This window comes from Falco rusticolus, chromosome 6 (genome assembly GCF_015220075.1).
Source record: "Falco rusticolus isolate bFalRus1 chromosome 6, bFalRus1.pri, whole genome shotgun sequence".
NCBI classification, from domain to species: Eukaryota; Metazoa; Chordata; class Aves; order Falconiformes; family Falconidae; genus Falco; species Falco rusticolus.
Window position 1 is genome coordinate 26,362,729 of NC_051192.1, and position 20,650 is coordinate 26,383,378.

The 20,650-nt window shown below is 36.8% G+C and overlaps 1 protein-coding gene across 1 annotated transcript in view; it reads right to left on the reverse strand.

The window, feature by feature from the left end:
* The window catches only part of REV3L (REV3 like, DNA directed polymerase zeta catalytic subunit), a 125,065-nt gene that overhangs the window by 59,505 nt on the left and 44,910 nt on the right, over positions 1–20,650 (reverse strand). The window contains exons 2-5 of the mRNA XM_037391313.1: positions 17,644–17,833; positions 14,980–15,054; positions 13,349–13,509; positions 9,583–9,679 (exon numbers count right to left, since the gene is read on the reverse strand). Of these exons, the coding sequence (XP_037247210.1) occupies positions 9,583–9,679; positions 13,349–13,509; positions 14,980–15,054; positions 17,644–17,833 (523 nt within the window). The remainder of the gene's footprint in view (positions 1–9,582; positions 9,680–13,348; positions 13,510–14,979; positions 15,055–17,643; positions 17,834–20,650) is intronic.

Consider the following 20,650-nt stretch of genomic DNA (forward strand, 5'->3'; position numbering starts at 1 on the left):
GAAGACCTTATAGCGGCTTTTCAGTATTTAAAAGGGGGCTTATAAGAAAGGTGAGGACAAACAGTTTAGTAGAGCCTGTAGGGACAGCACAATGGGTAATGGTTTTAAAGTAGAGGGTAGATTTAGACTAGATACAAGGAAGAAATTTTTCACAATGAGGGTGGTGAAACACTAGAACAGGTTGCCCAGAAAGCTGGTAGATGCCCCATTCCTGGAAACATTCAGGGCCAGGTTGGATGGGGCTCTGAGCAACCTGATCCAGCTGAAGATGTCCCTGCTTATTGCAGGTGGGTTGGACTAGAAGACTTTTAAAGGTCCCTCCCAACCCAAACTATTCTATGCTTGTACGTAAGAGCAAAAATCTAATGACTTCTCAGAAAACATCAGGGAACTCTGCCACAAAAATATCTTCAGGGCATTGTATTTATTATAAAGAGATAAGATAGCATGCCAAGAAAAAAACCCCAAAACTGACTCCATCACATTCCCAATCTGCAGTATTCTAGAAAACAAAAAATGTTTACTTCTAAAGTCCTTTTGAAGAGGTCTATGGTATAGACTATCAGCAAACTATATACTACATGAAGTTAGGACTGAAGCTAGTTCAGACACATGCTCTTCCTTAAAAGGGTTATCTATGGGCAAAGCATGTAGATTTGCTCAGTAGACAGCTAATTACAACTGCCTGGATGCCTCCTGCAAGAAATCTCTAAAATTTTTTGCCTGACTTTGAAACAGCAGAAGATCAAGAGGTTCTCTCAAATGCACTGCAGAAATCAAACTGGCTTAAACAGCCCAAACCCAAACTTAAGGTGAAGGGCTGCTCTCATGGCAGCTTGGCAGCTTCAGCTGTCTGCTTCTTTACCACCTCACCAGAACTGCTGAGCTACTCAGCCCATGCAAAAAGTCCATGCTGTAATTGAAGTACAAAACAAAGGAATACTTCTAAACAGGTGCAAAATTTCTCCCATCTCAGTTCCTCCTGACCCAAGCTTTCCTTGCTTCCCCCAAAATTTTGAACAACCTTTTCCTCCACAAACTGAGGTTCTACTGCCCAAGAGGAAAGGCTGAGATATTATCTTCAAAAGAAGAAAGGGGCAGGGGGGACAGAGACACAGACAGATGACAGGAACACAAACGCAACAAATTAGGAGCATTACAAACTACAACAATGTGAGCTTTTATTGACTGCTGCCCAGTTCTGTCAGTAGAATGGAGAAGTGTATCAATGTACCATATGACTTATTTTAAGATACCAAACCCATTCATTTGTGATTAAAAAGTAAGAATTATGAACTTCGTAAAGATTAAGAAAGGCACTGGCAAACAAATACTTTGCTTTATAAGACTGTTAGGTGTCACTATCATGCACAGAGAAAACTGGAATTGTTAGCTGTAACTACTTCATTACACCTGCATCTATTTGTCCACCTATGAAGAAGTATTGTCAGTCAACTGAAGTACCAACTGCATTTTGTGTAATGCAGAAATAGCTTTGTGCATTGCTAGAAAGAACACTGAGACCTTACAAGGCAATCAGAAAATTATTTTTAACCATAAAAGATTGAAGTTACCTTTTTTTTTTTTTTTTTTTTTTTTTTTTAAAATCTCCAGCAGAGATTAAAAACTCCGGTAAACTTATAATTTCTTAGCTTAACTGTTTGGATAAAGAACTGGACAAGATGGAAACAGTGTTAGAAATGTAAGCAGGAATTAAACCAGTCCTAGAACATCTATTTACTGGCACTTACGAGGGAAAAGACAGAGAGGACTGAAAGATCTAGCTATTTGGTCATTGTCTCTTTCTATATATCAAAGTAATGCAAAGTTCAGTTTGTATTACTAGTTCAGTTGCTCAGCTAATGCTTAACTTGACTTCTAGGGTAAGAAAGCAATATTCCCCTATGTAAGGCTGATAGGGTTTACTGTGGTAATTTCAACCTCTTTACAGCAGATTCAGCTTTCAAGAGTCATCTTTCTCTCCTCTTGTACTGCATTATAATAGTGGAATTTTATTCTAAAGTAAAATTTTGCATTATACATAATATGAAGCTGAGAAACAAACCAGAAATCTCAGCAATTGGATATTTAATGGAGTAAGGAATAAGAAAAAAGGAATAGGCATCCTGAAAGTCAATTTTAGAAACTGCTTGACACTTAACATTTCAAAAGCATATAGTTTAAAAGCAAAGAAAAAAAGTTTACAGAATAATTACTTGGCAGCCTTATTTTTAAAATTTGTGATGTCACATTTTGTGGCTGTATTAATACAGTAAATGTATTTTTCACTCTGTATGCAAATGTTTCACTCTGTTACAGAAAAAGAAGGCAGAGCAGGATATTTATTTATTCTAAACATCCAAAAGTAGTCGGGTAGAAGCTGTGAAGCACTTATGTAGAATTCATTAATGACTGTAAGATGCTATACATTAATATATGATTACTAATCCCCTGAGTCAGCAGCCCTGTTTCAGAGTTATTGTGAGAATTAAAAGAGCTGATCACGGAACTCCTAAACTAAAGCAGCTCAGCCTTTTAACAGAAGACTGCCTGTGCCCTAATGCACACTTCAAGGACAATCCATTGCCATCACTTCCCCCTCCGTTCCCAGTCACGCCATCAGCTGAAAACCAAGTCCATAATACGATAAGAATGCACAGTTTTCATGTCAAGCACTTTGGGTGCTTGTATTCATCAAAGCATTCAAGCAGAGCCTGCCTGCATGGTGGGTGACAGGAACTGCAGGCAAGCTGAAACTTGCATTTTGATCACATAATAAGAACGAACTGCAAGATCACTGGGAAACAAGAACAAGGGAGGAGGTCCCAAAAATGTTCCGTTCCCTTCATGAAACTAAAGTGTTTCTGGGAACAAGTGAAAAGGGATCATAACACACAATGGTCACTGATACCAGAAGAGTTTTCCATATCAATGCTTTCCTTTGCCAAATGGCACATGTAAAGGACCAAAAAAATCTGGTCAAGATTTGTTTCTGACTTGTTTGTTAGAAACAACAGCAAAACGCTGAGCTTTCTATTTTCACTACCTTCCCCTTTAAAAAGAATCCAATTAAAAAAAAAAAAGGGGGGGGGGGGGGCGCTAGGGAAGAAAGAAAGAAAGAAAGAAAGAAAAAATTCTTGAAAAGTTGTAAAACTATAGTTTTCAGTGTTAGTGACCTATTTCTGAAGAGTCTGTTTGATGACTAAAACCACTAACCAAAACATTTGGCTTTCCCCTGACAAAGAGACAGCTTTCTGTTCTTTTCCCTTTAAATAGTTAGCACATTTTGTCAAAAAAAAACCCATGTCTTGGTTTTCCACATCTCCATGAAGGGTGTGGCCAGTGGTTTGTCTTGAGAACTGGTCCATAACAGACTCAGTTGGCCAGGAGCTTTCCAAATAATGAGATTTCTTATGTGTAAGAGATTCTAATATGGATTTATCCTCTAAAAATAACAGTAAATACAACACGGCTGAATTCAAAACAAACTGGTAGTTGTCACTGTAACTTAAGTCTTTTCCCATAATAATATTAATATGAAGCATGTTCTTCATCTGCAACTCACCAAGATTCACACCATTTGGGTGATTAGAAGCAGAAAAGCTCATTTTGCCCAAGCTCTAAATCGAACAGATATAAGGCATCTTTCTGTTAAAACCTACAGTATTTCAATTAACCTGGCATATTATTCAAATTAAAAACACTGAGCTAACAAGAGCCCCTTTTTGAAACAAATTCAGGGTTTACCATCATAGCTCTCATTAATGTTTTCAGGATTAAGGCAGGGCTGGCAGTCAGAACAGACTGATATGGAGGCTAATAAAGACAACTGACATGTGCAGTAAGATTTTCAAATGTCTCCTCCATACAACCAGGTCATTAACTTGGCATTTAACATCCTTGTCAAGGTGAACCGCAAGACACTTGCACTAGCAGAAGTCAGGGCAGTAACAGTACAAGCTTCTGCAACATCCAGTAAGCCATAAAGGCCAAGGAGCCATTTGTTCCCACTTCAGGAAAAACCTCAAAGGACATACAAAAGCAGAGCAGCTTTAACTAGCCCTTCTAACGTTTTGATTCACTCTGATTAAAGCAAAAATGTCTGGGGGAGAGGAAGGAGTACCAACTGCCCTGAATTACAGTTATTTAACATGATTACGTGCTGCTTTGAGAACTATTTCATCTGAGTACTGCCAATAGTTTGGTCAGCTGTTGGGTTTGCTAGTCTTGCTCACCTAAAACGAACATGCATATAACATCAGGAAAATATACGAAGCAACTGTATCTCCCAGTCTCTTACATCAAGCCACACTTCCTGAGCAGCTACAGTGCTGCAATTAGCAGGTGAGAAGACAGCATGAAGAAGTCAGAACATGTCCAGTTTCCTACCTGTAGTTAGCTGAAAATATGAACTGCTTCAGGTCATTAGCAGTTGTTATGCCTTGGAAGACACTCAGAAGTGGTCTGTTTGACACAGACTGCCCTATACAATGGACTAACCACTTGCCTCACACCACATGCATCGGTTTTGCCAAGAAAGAAGAGTTTTATGCAATGCCAAAACCATGATTTGAGAGTATCTGTATTAGAACAAGGTTAGAAAAGACAACTTAGAAAGTCCTAGCCAAAGCTTTTCATAACATCTAGGTTTCATTTTGAAAAAGGGAACATAGAATTGTTCACAAGGTACAACTTGTAATACAGATAGATAAATGAAAAGCAGGGTTAAGTGAGGTGGCATAGGAATGGAAGCAACCCAGCTACAAGAGAACAAAACTTTACTCTCCGAAGAAGCAAGATAAATCAAGGCTGCACATTTAGTTACTTGAGATGCTCAAACCAATTAATTTAAAACTACATTTTATACCTGCACACTATGCTAAAGAGCTGCAATACAAATCCATTGTACCTTTGTAGAAAAAGCTCGAAATAAATCACTGAGAGAACAGTCAATTATTGAAGAAACTAAAAACGTGTTGGCACTATCTGCTGGTATAATAACAACAACAACAATAGTAATTTATGACAATGATGACGTAGGATGAAATCTGGGCTCAAAGAAAGTACCAAGGTTTGGTTCCTCAGATGCTGAGGCAATGAATTAAAGCAACAGTCCACACACAATTAAAAAAAGTGCCCGCTACATACAGCTAGCTAGATCAAAGCCTTGAAAAACCTTGAAGAATGGCCATCAAGGTCAGTATCTCAATTCACCAACATTAATGACAGCCTAGAGAAACAAGTTCTGTGATGACCGTGTTTCAGGTATTTATAACGTTAAACTGAGGACAGTAGATAAAGAATTAACCCCACAGAATCTGAAAGATATCACAACTACACTGATAAGAACTCTAAACTTCTACATAATAGTTTTCCATATTCTGTTCATGAAAGAAAAAATGTCTTTGTGTTTGCAGAATGTTCCAGTGACTTGAATAATACACACATTTGATAAAGAATCAAAAGGCTAAATAAGAACATGTACATCCTGACAAGCAAGAAAAGCAATTGACAGCCAAAGACCTAGTAAAAATCTGTAACGTTACGTAACTGATACTGTGCAATAGTGTTATTTTTCAGATCTCTCAATTTCCATATAAACTAGTGCTAAACAGCAAATCTAGGATTTAAAAAAGGAAGTGTTTCTCAAAAGCATCCTGCCACCCATTCTGCTTTTAACACACCATGTCCAAGTGGTAGAATTGACCACCAGATAGCTCCAAGCCTGGTGTTTACCATGAAGTTTTCTCAACGGAACTCATGGAAGTGTTTCACCATTAATCGTCAGCTACCTGAGGGACAACATAAATGTGTCTCATGTGAAGAACTCCTCTTGTCAAAACTGTCAGATAGCACTGCCAGGCTCAGGCAACTACTGCCTATCTTAAAGTGGGCTTTGTAGGGTTCCAGTCTGACAACACGGGCAAGTATCATACCTAAAAGCCTTACAACATCAGGGATTCCTGGGCACTAGTGGCTTTGGATATTTGTCTATTTCATAACAGAATCACTCTAGAATTAAAGAACTCTCCCTGGCTTGAAACAGTATGCTAATTATAGTGGCAAGTTAGTAATTTGGAGATCTGCCAGGAACAAGACAGAACACAGCTGGGTTAAATACCGTTCTGGAAAAGTGGCAGAACAGCAAGGTGCTATCTCTAGTACAGAAGAGTGAGTTCAGTCACCAAGAAACTTTGTCATAGTTCTCAAATGTTTTTTGAAACAGGAAACCACCACTGGCATTTACTCATGCAAAATGCTGCTAATGGTACATACATAATTTCTGAATAATATTTTGCATATCACCAGGCATCCAGCATCGGATTTCAACCACTTGATATACTGTACTCCAAAGTCAAGAAATGCCAAATCACTTGCACTCTTAGATAAACCAGAGAACTTGTCAGCTGCCACTTGCAGCAAGGACTTGGTAAATACACGTTGGACTATCTCTAAAATTTATTCTCAATGTACACCAAAACCAAGGGTGATGAGTCTAAACAGGCATCCCAATGAGTAAGAATACAAGGCAGCCTAGAAATTTTGTGGTCTCAAACAACATTTGACTGTCTTTTTCCCCTTTCGTTTTTTCTTGAAAGATCTAACAGCTTAAGTGTATAGGTGAAAGGTAAGGAAAAATTTATGAGATCTTCATATCTGACATAAAGGACAACTAAGATTTCGAATTTCAGTACTAACACAGAGGAGAATATCCAAACACTGCTGGAAATAGTCAAATGGTAAAATACAGTAAGTAAATTTTTTTGCTAAACAACTCACAAAACAGTTAAATATCTCAACTTGAACGCAAGACTGGATAATGAAATGAGGGGACTGTGCTGGTATTGCACATGAAACTAGAAATCAATACAGCTGTTGATATAGCCATACACAGAAACTAAATGTTTGGAATACAGAACACACTTTGTAAGGAAAGACAGAAATAAAAGACAAGGGCAGATTTACAGATTTCAAATAATACTGTAGACTACAAGAATAAAAGCCATATGGAAAAAAAAATCGGAGTCACAATCATTTTAGGAAACAGTTACAAGGGTTTCCTTGGATAGATCTCTCATACTATCTGGGTCAGAGTTACCTTCAGCAAGGTAGATCATGACAATTATGGGTCCATTAAACCAACCTAGATGCAAATTTTCATAATTTTAAAGAAAATACAAAGTAGGAAGGTAACCTGAAAGTGGGACAAACTGCAGTTATGGGTTTGATTATTAGAACACTGTTTTAAATTGATGCCTCCCATAAATAATTCAGGACAAATTATAACAGGGAATTAATTTTGTGCAGGTACAGAACAGAGTAAAATCAGCAATACAAATGAGTTTAGATTTGTTACTTTGCAGTGGCATGTACATCCTATAGCATGTGGAAGATGGTGTGCCAGAACACATTTAATAAAATAATTCATTTTCTATATAAAGGGATAGTTTGATGCAGTATCAAATGGGAAATAATTTCACTTGGAGGAGATGTAAACTACTTCCTAAATTACTAAAGCATTTTAAGAGCTGGCTTAAGGTGGAATACCTTTTGATTATATAAAAAAGACTGAGGGTTGACACAAAATTTGTAGAACTGAATATAGGCCTGAATCTAGAATATATTTAGAATATATTATATTTATAGAATATATATAAATATACAATATATTTAGAATATATTTAGAACATATTTAGAACTGAATATAGCCAGTTTCTGGGACTGAGTTTACTTCACATCTCATTACTATTGTTGGCAGGAAATGCAGGAGTGTACTAATGAAATATGCTGATCAGGCAAACTGGTAGACATACTGGATACATAACCAGATCATAGTATTATAAAACGAGAACAGGATTGACTTACTAGTAAAAGAATAGAAACAGGATAAAATACAAAAATGGGATGTGTGACCCTGTATGAACTTAAAAAGGAATCCAAATGGAAGATTATCACTTGGAAAAAAAAAAAAAAAAAGAGAAGAGAAGAAACATCTTGTACTAATACATACTAAAATGTTTATAAGTCAAAGTGACACGGTAAATGAGACTGAAGTGTATCAGGGAGAGAACTACGAGTATCATTGCATATGGTGCTACAGAGAATTTGGTATGCTATGTAGTGTTCCAGCTTTACATTCAAGAAAGAAACTCCTACTGCCAAAGTACAGAGAATGAATGCTAGGGCAATAGACAAGCTTGGTATTTGCCCCGTGACTGCTAACATCCCACTGCTGGATCATGCATGAGAGCTGGAGAAGGACTGGCACAGGTGAGGTCCTGCACCCCTGGCTATATACACAATATATGAAAGGAGGAGAAAAGAAGGCTTGTGGGCACAGCCATGAGGATGAGTGCCTTGGCTCCCGCTATGCTGGGCTCATCCCTCTCTGGGTTTGATAGCCAGGATGTGCTATTCTGCTTTCTCTTTATCTGCCTTCCCCAGGCCTGTGTAAAGCAACATCAGACAACTCTGGTCTAACTTCTCTGTTCCAAACCCCCAAAGGTTAAGTAACTTGGCTTGAATAACTGAGCCAAATAAAGGTTGAAAAGGACTATGAACGAAGTATGCAGCCAAAAAGGAGAAGAAATAGCCCAGGGACAACTGGATATAAACAGATCACAAGTAAAATCACAATACAACCACCAGCTGAATGTTGTTTCACAACCTCCTTAAAGCAGGAATAGTAGAATCAGAAAACCAGATGCTACCTTGCACAGGCTCAAGTTTTTGCACACTAGAAAAATCTGAAGTATGGTTTAAGGCACTACTGGGGAAGTGAATGCTCCCAGTGTGTAATGCTAGCAAGTAGTGTGGCGTATTAAGACTGATAAAATATTCAGAGAAGAATGACAGGAACTATCCAAAGACTGAGAAGACTACTAGATGACAGAGTAATTACAGGACCTGTCAAACATTAGAAAGTAGCTGAAAGATTGAACTTGCTATGGGTAAACTATGTAAATTGAAGTAGCACCAGATACTGTCTCTCTCCCTTCCCTGGGCCCCACAAATCCCAACACCCCAGATATACTCCTTTGCTTACAAAAGTAGAGCTATTACAAATTACAAGCTGTAGACTAGGAAATGTCTAGAAAAAAGGAAGACATGGGAGACTGACATGAAAATTCTAAGCTGAGATACTTAAGTAGTTACTATTTGAAATGGACGAATTGGAATACTCTGACAGCACACTATTCATGTTAGTTAAGGGTGATTACAAAAACAGAATCTGTGAACTGATATGTAAGTATTGTCTATAATTATTAAGCCTCCTCAGCTTTGCATCAGAAGTCATTAGCTAGAAATGTATCTTCCAAAACCCACAAAGATGAATTTGCCATTTATTTTCCTAGTGTTATATCCCAATTAGATTTTTACAATCATATACCACAAAGTGTCAAGATAACCAAAACTATACAGAGAAACTAAGTAACAATCTGTATTACATCAGCACTTTTTTTTTTTTTAGCATATAAACCATGTAAGGGTCTTTTAAATGCAAGACTGAAACTCTGTAGTATATACAAGTTGATGTATATAAGAAAATACAGCGTACAAAAAAAGATTTGGCATGCTGACCTTGGTATTTCATCTTCTTCCCATTCAATGAAAGATACGCTGTTTGAATTTCCTGGCAAATGAATTCTATGACTTTTATTGACACCTGATATATCACCTAGAAAGAAAAACAGAATGAGAAATTATTTCATTTATGCAGCAATATTTTCCTACACATATCATTATGTAATTGCATTTATTATTTAATACTACCAGTCCAAATGGTTCTGAAGAATGGCACCGCACATCATCTTCAAAAAGTAACTATGCTATCATTTTAACTGATTTAACTTTCTTTCTAACATATAGATACATATAAAAATATATTCTCAACACACTAACATTAGAATTACACTTGCTGTGTTCTAGTCAGATCTTAACCTAAATTCAGTCTTTTCCTATTTGTGCAAGTCTCAAAATAAATCATGCAGAGTCTGATGCAAACTTCAGAATTCCCAGGTGTCTGGGTCCTCAGGTCAGATCTTAATAGAAATTAGAAGCTAAAAAACCCACTAAATTCTACTTCACACTTTTCCTCTTTCTTATCTGTGAGCTGAAAGAATACACAATATATTCCAGATACAGCAGCAACAACAGTGTGTGCAAACCTGCAATGAAGGCAGATGTCTGACCTACAAATCAAGAAAACACCATTTTAAGTTTGCTCAGGAGTCTCAGTTTAAGGAAGCGTGCTCCGAAGTCATGCTGGAGAAGTCCCATCTGAAGATTTACTACCTCCCTTGTGGTCTCTTCCTGAACCTTCACTCCTCAGAGGAAGGAAAGACAATATACACAGGATGTTGCACAAGAAAAAAAAAAGCCCAGGAGCGGAGTTGGGGGGAGGTAGAATGGCAGATGACCTTGAAAATTACTCAGTCTCTTGCTTCTATGTGAAAGACCAGCTTGAGCCTTTAATTTTCTCAGCTATGTTGGTGTCACACACTAGTAGGGTTTCCTGTATTATGTTTACCTTTCAGCAACAGCAAACAGTAATTGAACAATTCAATTGTCAGGTGCCTTCAATAAATAAATAAATATTTATTAGAACGTGTATTTTTATTCTATAATTTTACAGTAAATCTCATAACAGAGTCTTGCCAATGTGAATTCTACCGCTTGGAATAGCAGGAATAGGGAGTATCACATGTAGCAGAAAGCCCTCAATAGTACAGAAGCAACTGGGAAACACCACGCAAAAAGTGCCTTAGAAACTACGAACAGAAGCAACAGAAATTCAGCAGGCTTAATTAATTGTGTTTCAATCCAACTTTACTGCACCCAGACTAGTTTCTACAAACCCTGCCCCCTACATCAGACTCCCAGGCGCACTAACACAGCATGCAGACACTAAACTTGCATGGGAAACGTGGCACTCCGGTGTGGTGAAAAGACATGATGATTGTATTTAGGCAGGAGCTACCTCACTTTTAGCCACCCCTGCATCAAGATGGTCTATGAACCGCCATGCCTAAGGAGGCGATTCCAGAAAGACAATACAAAATATCTGATCCCATTTGCACAGACCCAGCTCAAAGCTAGCACAGCTTAGTGTCTGTGCTGTCCAAAAGTGACTGCTTGCTTCTTGGCAGGGCTAGTCCAGGAAGAAACACAGTCATGTTTTTACTGTGTGGCATATCAGCTAATTCTCCATATTAAAATGGAAGCTGACTATGGAAACATCTTGTTATTTTTCATCTGTAACTTGTATTCTAAGTTGACAAAACAGGACTGAACAGTTGTATATTGTAAAGGAAAATACATTACAACAGCTATGCAAGATTATATGCCAACTGGTGAAGTAATAGTATGTATTTTCAAAAATCATATGGCTTTCAAATACCATACCAGAATACTTTCAGTGCATTACCCCTTCTCTTATTCCCTATGATCCCCACTTTCAAATACTTCTAAAAATTGAGGCTCATATTCCTGTATCAGTCTGTTTCTTCACTTAAAGTTACTCACAGGGATAGATTTAAGGACACTTATCTTCCCCTTTTCTTGACATGGCATGTCTTTAAAGACAGTAGCAGTGACACATCAAGGTCTTTCAGAGTCATGTTACAGAAAAAGATTGAACTACTGAAAATAAAAGTTCTGTAATCATTTCAGTGGCATACAAAACAGGAATGAATTTGCAGCCTTCTTCCTCGCTGTCCATAAACAGAAGAACTTGAAAAAAAGAATTACATCTTCTGGATACAGGCTGATGAAGGCAGCTTTCCTGCTACTACAAATTTGCCTGCTGAACTCTCAGCCTTCAAAACAGTCTACTTATCTCAGTGAGAAAAACACCACTGGAAACAGGCTCCTGAGGCTGCTCACTTCCGTTTAGGAACAGATCTATTACTGAATTTTTTATTCCTTGCCACACCAATTTTTATGTTGTCACCTGTGAGGAAAGGAAAGCGTTTGCTGCATATGTTTAGGCAAAGACCTTTACCTCCACCTAAGAAACAATGGTAAGCCTGCCCTGCATGACACAAACTACACTTGACTAAAATGAATGCATACCCCCTAGACATAGAATATGTGGAACAGGCAGGTAAGTGCGTCAATCGTAAGCAGAGGCTGTGCCTTCTACACCACTCCAACAGGTCTGAGCCTAGAAGGGATGGATGGCACTTCTAAGGGCTGCTGTGCAAGGATTGGCCTCTGTCCATGGCTGAGCTTTTGTCTTCCTGAAGTTTTGACAGCAGCAAGTGTGGCCTATTGTTGCGTATGAAAAGTGTTTTTCTTTAGATGAGAATCAGTTATGAAACACCATGCACTAATTATTTAGCAACAGTTTAGTGATAAACTTGACAGTCCTGGGTTAACGGTTGGACTTGATGATCTCAAGGGTCTTTACCAACCTAAATGATTCGATGATTGCTGTCTGAATATACATGCATAAAAATAATGGGACAAAATTAAAGTCAGCATGATTCTTACTTGCTGCCTTTACAGAAAGATACTTTACCATTCTTTTCAATTCTTGCTTTAGCTGTAAGAACAATTATGATTTAGGCAAACTATACTTATTTTTCTAAATATTAAGTACCAAAGACATTATGGTTTTCCTACTGTTATCTCCCCTTCATACTGAAGCATTTAGATAATTTTATGGATGTTCTTGCCAAACTTCATTTTTATGTGTGTACATTTAAAATGTCAAAGTAACTTTTTAAAATGAAAATTTAAAATTCTCCTTTGCTGAGACATTAATATTTCAAATTTCACCTTAGAACATATGACCTTAGTACAAACACAAGCATTTTAATTAAAAACATTATTTGTTAGCAGAGCATAACAATTAGCCATAATTTTGTAAAGACACTATCGCATCAAAGAAAATTACAAGTGATACAGCGATCAAAACCAAAATTAAAAAAAAAACCCAAAGCAACAGTATTAACATGCCATCTTTCACGTAGATTTTTCAACTATAGATTTTTCAACTAAATATCAACTATTTTAAATCTTCTGATTTGAAAAGAGGTGTGGTCATCTTGTGAAAATGGTTACAGCTGCACTGCTGACAGAACATGTGTTTCTTGATATATAGCATCTCATTTCAGGAAGCAGACTCTCGCTCAATCCAAATGCACAGGCACAAAAAGGAAACATGATAGAAAGCTACATGCAGACTTTCTTTTGACGTAGAAAGCAAACTATATGGAAGCAACACATCGTACCCATTCAGCCACAAACTGCGGCAAAAATCTGACAGCTAGTGATGTTTTGTTCAAAATGGTATTTTTAGCCTTCAAAATAATTATTTGGTCTTAAGAAATAAACACCTTACTTTTTCTCCTTGCCTTTCTGAATTTCACAGCAGCCAGGTTTATTAAATTCATTCCATATAAGTTGTAGTCTATAAAGAGTTGAAGGAGGTAGGGAATGTGGGCTTCATGAGGCTGGTATGGTTTGTTCATTATGGCTCCACCTTGAAGAAGCTCACATACTCTAAAAATAAAGACAAATTAGGATATAAACAAAAAAATATTCCAGGACAACAATATTGATATTTGATTTTATCAAATTATAAAATACTTACACTTCTTAAATTTTGCCTTAGTTGGATTTTTAACTCAAGAATTTTGTTTTCACAATAACAAACCCACAAAAATTATTTCTGCTAATAATGATTCAATATTTGAGTGTTAATTACAAATGAGCTGTGAATCCTCCAGCTTAAAAGAAAAAACCCAAAACTAAACCCAAAGAAAACCCACCCACCCCTGAAAAAACATCATACCATGTACTCCAACTGATCCAAAGACACTATAGTCCATGGAAATCTTTCTACAGAGTAACTGTGGCAGCTATGGACCTATCAGCAGTAATAACTTTGAAAGTCTCTCTGGTTCTCCTTTATATATATATATAAATATATATATATATATGATGTCCTACGTGAATTTGAAGTTGCATACTGTATACACACAGAAGCTGCGTTTTAATACCTCCCTAGGAGCATGACAAACCTGTTCTTTTAAACATCCACACATTTAAAAATAACTGCAGGTATTTGGATAATTACAAATTGGTGTCATAAATCTCAAAATAACAGGATATATCTGTAAATCAAAGAAAAGCACTAAACATATCTAAGTGCACTAAATTGGGTTCAAAAAATAAAGTTTTATACAGAAAAATTAAGAAAATAATTTAAGTGCAATTACAGTCCTTATTTGGACAGAAGTAATTCAAACATGAGGAGTCTGAAAGAACTGTCATGTCATACATGCACATAGATTACCTTAAGATAGAAATTTAAAATAATGCAAAATTTTACTAGTCTAGAACAAAACCCAGACAATCCTATCTTAGGATCATATAGCAGAGCTTTAAAAATAGGTTATGACAGGTAATACTACACACTCAAGGGATTTCAGTTTATGCTTGAGAAATAATTCCTCCTTATTTATTCCTGAATTTACTGCAACTAGTGTGACAGGAAGATTGAGATCAGCTGCACTTTCATTTAACAGAACATTACCCTATTGAGAAATAGAGAAACTGTCTAATAACAAAAACTATCCAGTTTTCCAAGTATATTTTGAATTTTAATGGGTGCTAGAATTTAAAAACTAGCAAAATCTACTTCGTAATATATGAGAGTACTACACTGTTTTCCTTAAGAGTTACAGGAAAAGTAACCTGATGCAAATTTGTTCAAGTGTTCAAGAATTACAGTTAATACAAGACTACTAAAGGCAATTATATTTTGTCTTGCTTTCCTAACATGCTACTGCTTTAAGAAGATTATTGGTATGCTTAGAATTAGTAATACTTTTATGTGTTTTGAAAAATTTGGACAATAACTTTGTTGCTTTTATTTTGTTAAGATCTAGGTGTATCTTGCTTCAAAATTGACTTTTTAATTCAACATTTAAGGAAATCAGCCAGAACTTCATATCACCGCATCCTTACCTTTTTACCATTGCAGGATTGTAAAGATAAATCTTCATAAACTGTCTCTCCTTTTCATGGTAACCATAAAAAGGCCTGGAGAAGAAGTAAAAGCAAGAAGCTAGCCAGTTATGCTGTGGCATTTATTCAACCACATTTTACTATAAAGAGTATTAAAATCCAGGGAGGGGAAATTACAAGATAAACTGCATATCCAGCAGAATGGAAATTCCCATGTCAGGACAAAGGGAGCACTATGTTACTTTATAAATATAAAAGACCCTATGCATATCAAAATATCTTTTAAAAAATTACATTAGAAGGCACTTGCCAGCTTAACATAGTTTCTCACTTTCTCCACATGTAAACACACTGATGGCTCACCATCATAATTTATTAGTGTTGGACTGCTTCGAAAACAGCGCTTGGTCTTTCTGATAAACGCTGTAATGAAGTCCTTAAGGACATGAATTCTACAGATCAGGTGTAAATGAGTAAATACTGGCTGTGTAACGTAAATAACTGAACAATGAGAACAGCTTAAAGGAGTGAATATCTGCCCCTTCTCAGTGATTACTAATCATCTTGTGCACTAAATGAGGCATGAATCCTGAAGAAAATAGGATTTGAGAATGCAATTAAAGAATACATACCATAATGAATATGTCAAGACTAAACTGAGGTTGAACAGGCAGCACTAATTCTGGTATTACTTGACTGAATTACTGACTTTTCAGCATCTATAATTCTAATCTAATCTAACAGGCTTGTAAAACAGCATGTTAAGGAAACAGGCCATAATTCAACACATTGGATGAATGAAAGAAGTCTACAGTTTGCAGTAATCACAACCAAAGTCAACAGAAATTCAGGAAAGCATACATTTAAATGTTACCTCTACAAAATAAAATACAATCTCTTTATCAAAAATATTATTAAAAATGCAACTGTGATGCTTACCTGCTAAGTAAAAAAAAAATAAATAGAGTAGTAAGAGGGATTTCAGACTTAAATGCCAACTCAGCAGAACTGCACAACTACAGCATTAATACTGTGATTCTAAATATGGTTAAATATGCACACATTTAATATCTCCAAAAGCTAGAATTAACTATTAAAAAAAACGTTTATGAAGGTAAAACTGAGCTAAGTTGAAACAACAAACTTTAAGCTGTTAAGAGAACAGGAAAGGTGAAGATCAGATCTTTATCACAAATCAATCTCTTACAGAGATAGTATGAATCTAACGACAGGTTCTATACAGTGAGTTATGATGACTCAATGTGCTGTAGGCATGTAAATGAAAAGTTACTTTAAAAAAAGTCATCACTTGCATGGCAAGTGATCCATGCTCACATCAACATGGCAGCAGGGAGAGCAAGATTTACAACACTTCCAAGGTTAGTTACAAACACCTACTTCAACTTCACAAGGACAGTGAATGTCACCGTTTTTATTCTTGGACCTTCACTATGTTTGGAAGTTAACACAACAGAAATCTTACATTAGAAATATAAAGGTTTTGCAAACACCTTTATTACATAACAATTTCCCTGCTAATGCAGAAGAGAAGAGATAAAATAATCTCCAAGATGTAATGAAATATATTGGTTTCTTACCACAGAGACACTATAATATCTATGCACATAATCTGACTCAGGTCAGAACAGAAGAAAACAGATTTGTGTAACTACATAAACATGTCTGTCTACACAGGTAAAGATGAAGATAAATTACATTTTCTGTTAGGTGCTTCCCATTACCCTCTTGGGCAAGCAAACAAAATACCATGAAACACACTTTTCTATGCTTCTTTAAGGCACTGAGCATCTGACTTTCAGTAATGACTGCTTTGAAGCTCTAAGGCACGAGAGGTGAAAAAGGCAGGTTCTCCTAGTCTCTATGTTTTCTCACTGATTCCAGGAAAGATTGTCTTCAGCAGTTCACCCTGCCCAGCTCTCACTGTTGAGAGGAACAGCTATACTGCAATTCACATAGTTCTTCACAAAAAGAACAAAAATAAGAAATTTGGGTGTTACCTTCCTTGTTACTGCAAAAAGACATCAGAAAGTTCCGATTAAAAATGAAAAGAAGTTATTGCAGCCACTTTACTAGCACTATCTATAAGATACCACTAGAAGTGGCTGGGAACAGAAGAATTATCTTCCTAAACTTAATAGAATGAACATGTGGTTTTTTCATGCACTTTTGATAGAAGATAGTGCTGCATAGTACTGAAAATTAGCATTTACATTGTTTTGAAGATGAGAAATTCAATGCATGTATAGACTAACTGTGTTCCTCTAGGACCGCTTCCTATTATTCACTATGATTTGACACATTTTTCAGTCCTTAGTTATGCAAGATAAATAAAAATTGATTAAGAGAATCCATAAAATGTTACCATTCAGTAACAGCATATAGTTCCAGCAGTAATAGAAAGCTACACAAAATAAAACAGTCAGTTTGACCGGTAAGTAAACTATTGGTTAAGAGCCTGCACTTCACGGTCTGCACTGCTGAGAGAACTAGATTGGGGAAAATCTGTTGATTATGTTAAAGTCAAAGCAAGTGGGAAAGAAGAAGCACTGCAGTCACCCAAGTCCATGTTAAGTGCTTCTATGTAGTACAACTGCAAAAACATTGCAAAACAAATAACCAAAAATCCTAAGAGGTCATACTTACATTCCAGATACTAATGACACTTTAAAAACATGTTGAATATTAGAAGACGGATTGCCTAAAGCCACATTAAGTGCTCTGTCAATGCTGAATGCCACTTGACGAAGATAGTATTCTGGATGCTGTCCGAAACCATCATATGGTACATAGAGGTAAGGAAAGATACCATGTAAGTGGAGACAAGTCTTCTGACCTAAAAAGAAAAGGTAAACATTTATTTTCTAATGGCTACATCTTTTCCTTCTTCCAAACAGTCCCTAGGTTTGATTATTTATTTTTTTTACGTTATTTTCAGGTTCTGCAGGAACAGGATAAATTTATGAAACGGGTTCAGGTGTATTTCAAACAATAATGTACCAACTTAGAGCAGCTCTCACATTTGTTTCATTGACAAAAGCAATACAGAACAGATGTGGTTACATGACGTACACAGGATTACACCTGTATAACAGCAGAATTTCCCACTAATGGTTTTCTTTGTTCAAGATCTGATCCGTTTATTGTACAAACCAGGTAGACTTTTATAAGGCATTCTATAAGCGTGCAATAATGTGGTTGGCTATTTTGCAAGCGTATAATAATATGATTGGTTAACAATTGTTTACTGGGAAGATTTCTGTTTCTGCTTTCTCTGGCACGTAGGCTCCTTTCTGCGGTTTCCCAGCTCCTCTTATCACGTCCCGTTGGCCTTGCTTTTGAGCAAACATCTGCAATTTGCTCCTTTTTCTTCATCCCACTGTTCTGGCCGTAACCTCGTCTTATTTCTTCAGTATTTTTCCACTTGCTTCAGAGTTCAGTATAATCATTCAATACAGCAAGAGCCCCAACACCTCTCTGAGAATAATTTTGCATGCTGAGCTTCTCAGCCTTAGTGAAAATTTTGGAGTATCAAAGTTCTTCCCATTTCTCACTAGAATGAGCACACAACTAAGACTTAAGTTGGTATATGGAAAAAAACCAGGTGATTTTCAACGTTTTAGATCTGTGGATTCCCAAGAGGTCTCTATTGGATATGCAGATCTCTAGCCTTCTAACAACGTGCTTGCTTCTCAGCATGAGCTTTCGTGAGTCTGCAGTAACAGCAGAATGAAACAACGCATCACAAAAACCATTGTGCTAGACCACAGCTTGAGCTTCTGCTTTAGACAAGACAGTACAGAGATGCAGACCAGGTTTTCCCAAACCTACCATGTTTTTCTGAGGGCTAATCTCAACTGCAATGAGTCTTCTCTGTTTTTTTCCTCATGGAATACAACAGAGTATGCATTAGCTACTGAAACTAACATCAGGTCCTGCCTACCATCCTTTCAGCCCCCAGAATCATTCATGACTTCTTGCTGGTCAGTGAAAAAGTTTCACAGGAAAATACTGCTAGCACACATTGCTGATTAAGCCCCACGACACCATAACAACAGGCAAACGGAAGCAGTCACAGCACCAAGCCTGTCAGAGTTTGAGGAGTGTCTGGACAAGGCTCATAGTCATACAGTTTAGTTTTAGGTAGTCCTGCAAGGAGTAGGGAGTTGGACTTGATGACCCTTACGGGTCCCTTCCAACTAGAGATATTCTACGATACTGCATTTTGTTTGGATAACTCCCCTGTATAAAGATAGCAAAACAGTATCTAAAGGCAGTGCTTTCACCAGTCAGGCGATAAATATTACAGGGAAAGAGGCAGTACAACTGCACTGGTCCACAAGACCAACAAAAAGACTTCCAAAAGTCTATTCTTTCAAACTGACATTATTTCTCAGCAGACAGGACCTTACCTGAACTATTTACACTAATTCATACCCAATCAGTGCACCCCACCCAGTGAAGACAGCTCTAAGTCCACTGAAGTGCAGGAAGAACAGAGCTTCAGAATCAGGACTGTTTACAAATTTTTACACCTGTGACATGCATGCCTCTGAATACCATAAACACCACCGCATTTTTTTTACTGGGGGTAAGATCAAATGTGTTGCTCTTTCTTCAAATATTTAACAGACCTTCATGTAATGTCTAGAAGTGAAAGAAGCCGCTCAAAGGATGTTAGTACAAGTCCATTTTCCAAGGTGAATTTCATTCTTCTTGTAAGTCACCCTATCAAATCTCTACAGCAATATTTAAATACAACCTATATATACTCATGCATAATGTTGAGGCCATCATCTGTGATAAATTCTGCCCATGCTTTTAAACTATTTCAGGAGAAGACATTTCTGTATTATGTATTTCAAATAATAATACACTATGAAAAAGGGGAAACTAAAGAAAGAGAAACTATGAACTAGAGGGGTTTTTTTAAATGGCAAAATAAAGGACAGTAACAGCTTTATATGGCAGGAAAACCTTTTCCCCCCTAACATGAGAGAATTCATTGATTAGTAGTAGCATGTGAACTGAGAGAGTATTGATCTGTGCAGTAGTAGCAGACCATTTATTTTCGATACTGATCGCCAACAAATCTGAGTGTTGTACTTAAGACTTAATTTGGAAATAAAGGATTGCTCCCTCTGCCATGTAATTAACAATAGATTCATAGTTGTCTAAATCTCCTCAGTTCTTCTATTCATTTTTTTGGGGGGGTGGGATATGGGATTTTGGATGGTTTGTGGTTGTTTTTTTTTCTCTTGAGTTGGAGGGGACAGTGGATGTGTGGATTTGGATATGGTGGTGTGGGGTTTTTTTGTTTGCTTGATTTTCAAATTATGTTTGTTTTGTTTTTCAAATACATGTCAGGATTATGTTCAGGAAGAAATTCAAATTTATTCATGTATGTAATTTGCCAGAATGCCTCCTGAAGCTTTTAAAAGAACAAGTGAACCAACCAACCCACTCCAAACTAAATTTGATAATGGATACTGGAGTTACAGACCAAGAATTTCTGGCAAATACACAGGTCTATCCCCCATGAATTTTATAAATTCAGGTGTTTGCTACCTACAGCTTCTCAGTCAAAAATCAGTTCTGCACCTTTTTTTAAACATGTATTAGCTATGAACTTTTTTCTTTTTGATAACTTTAA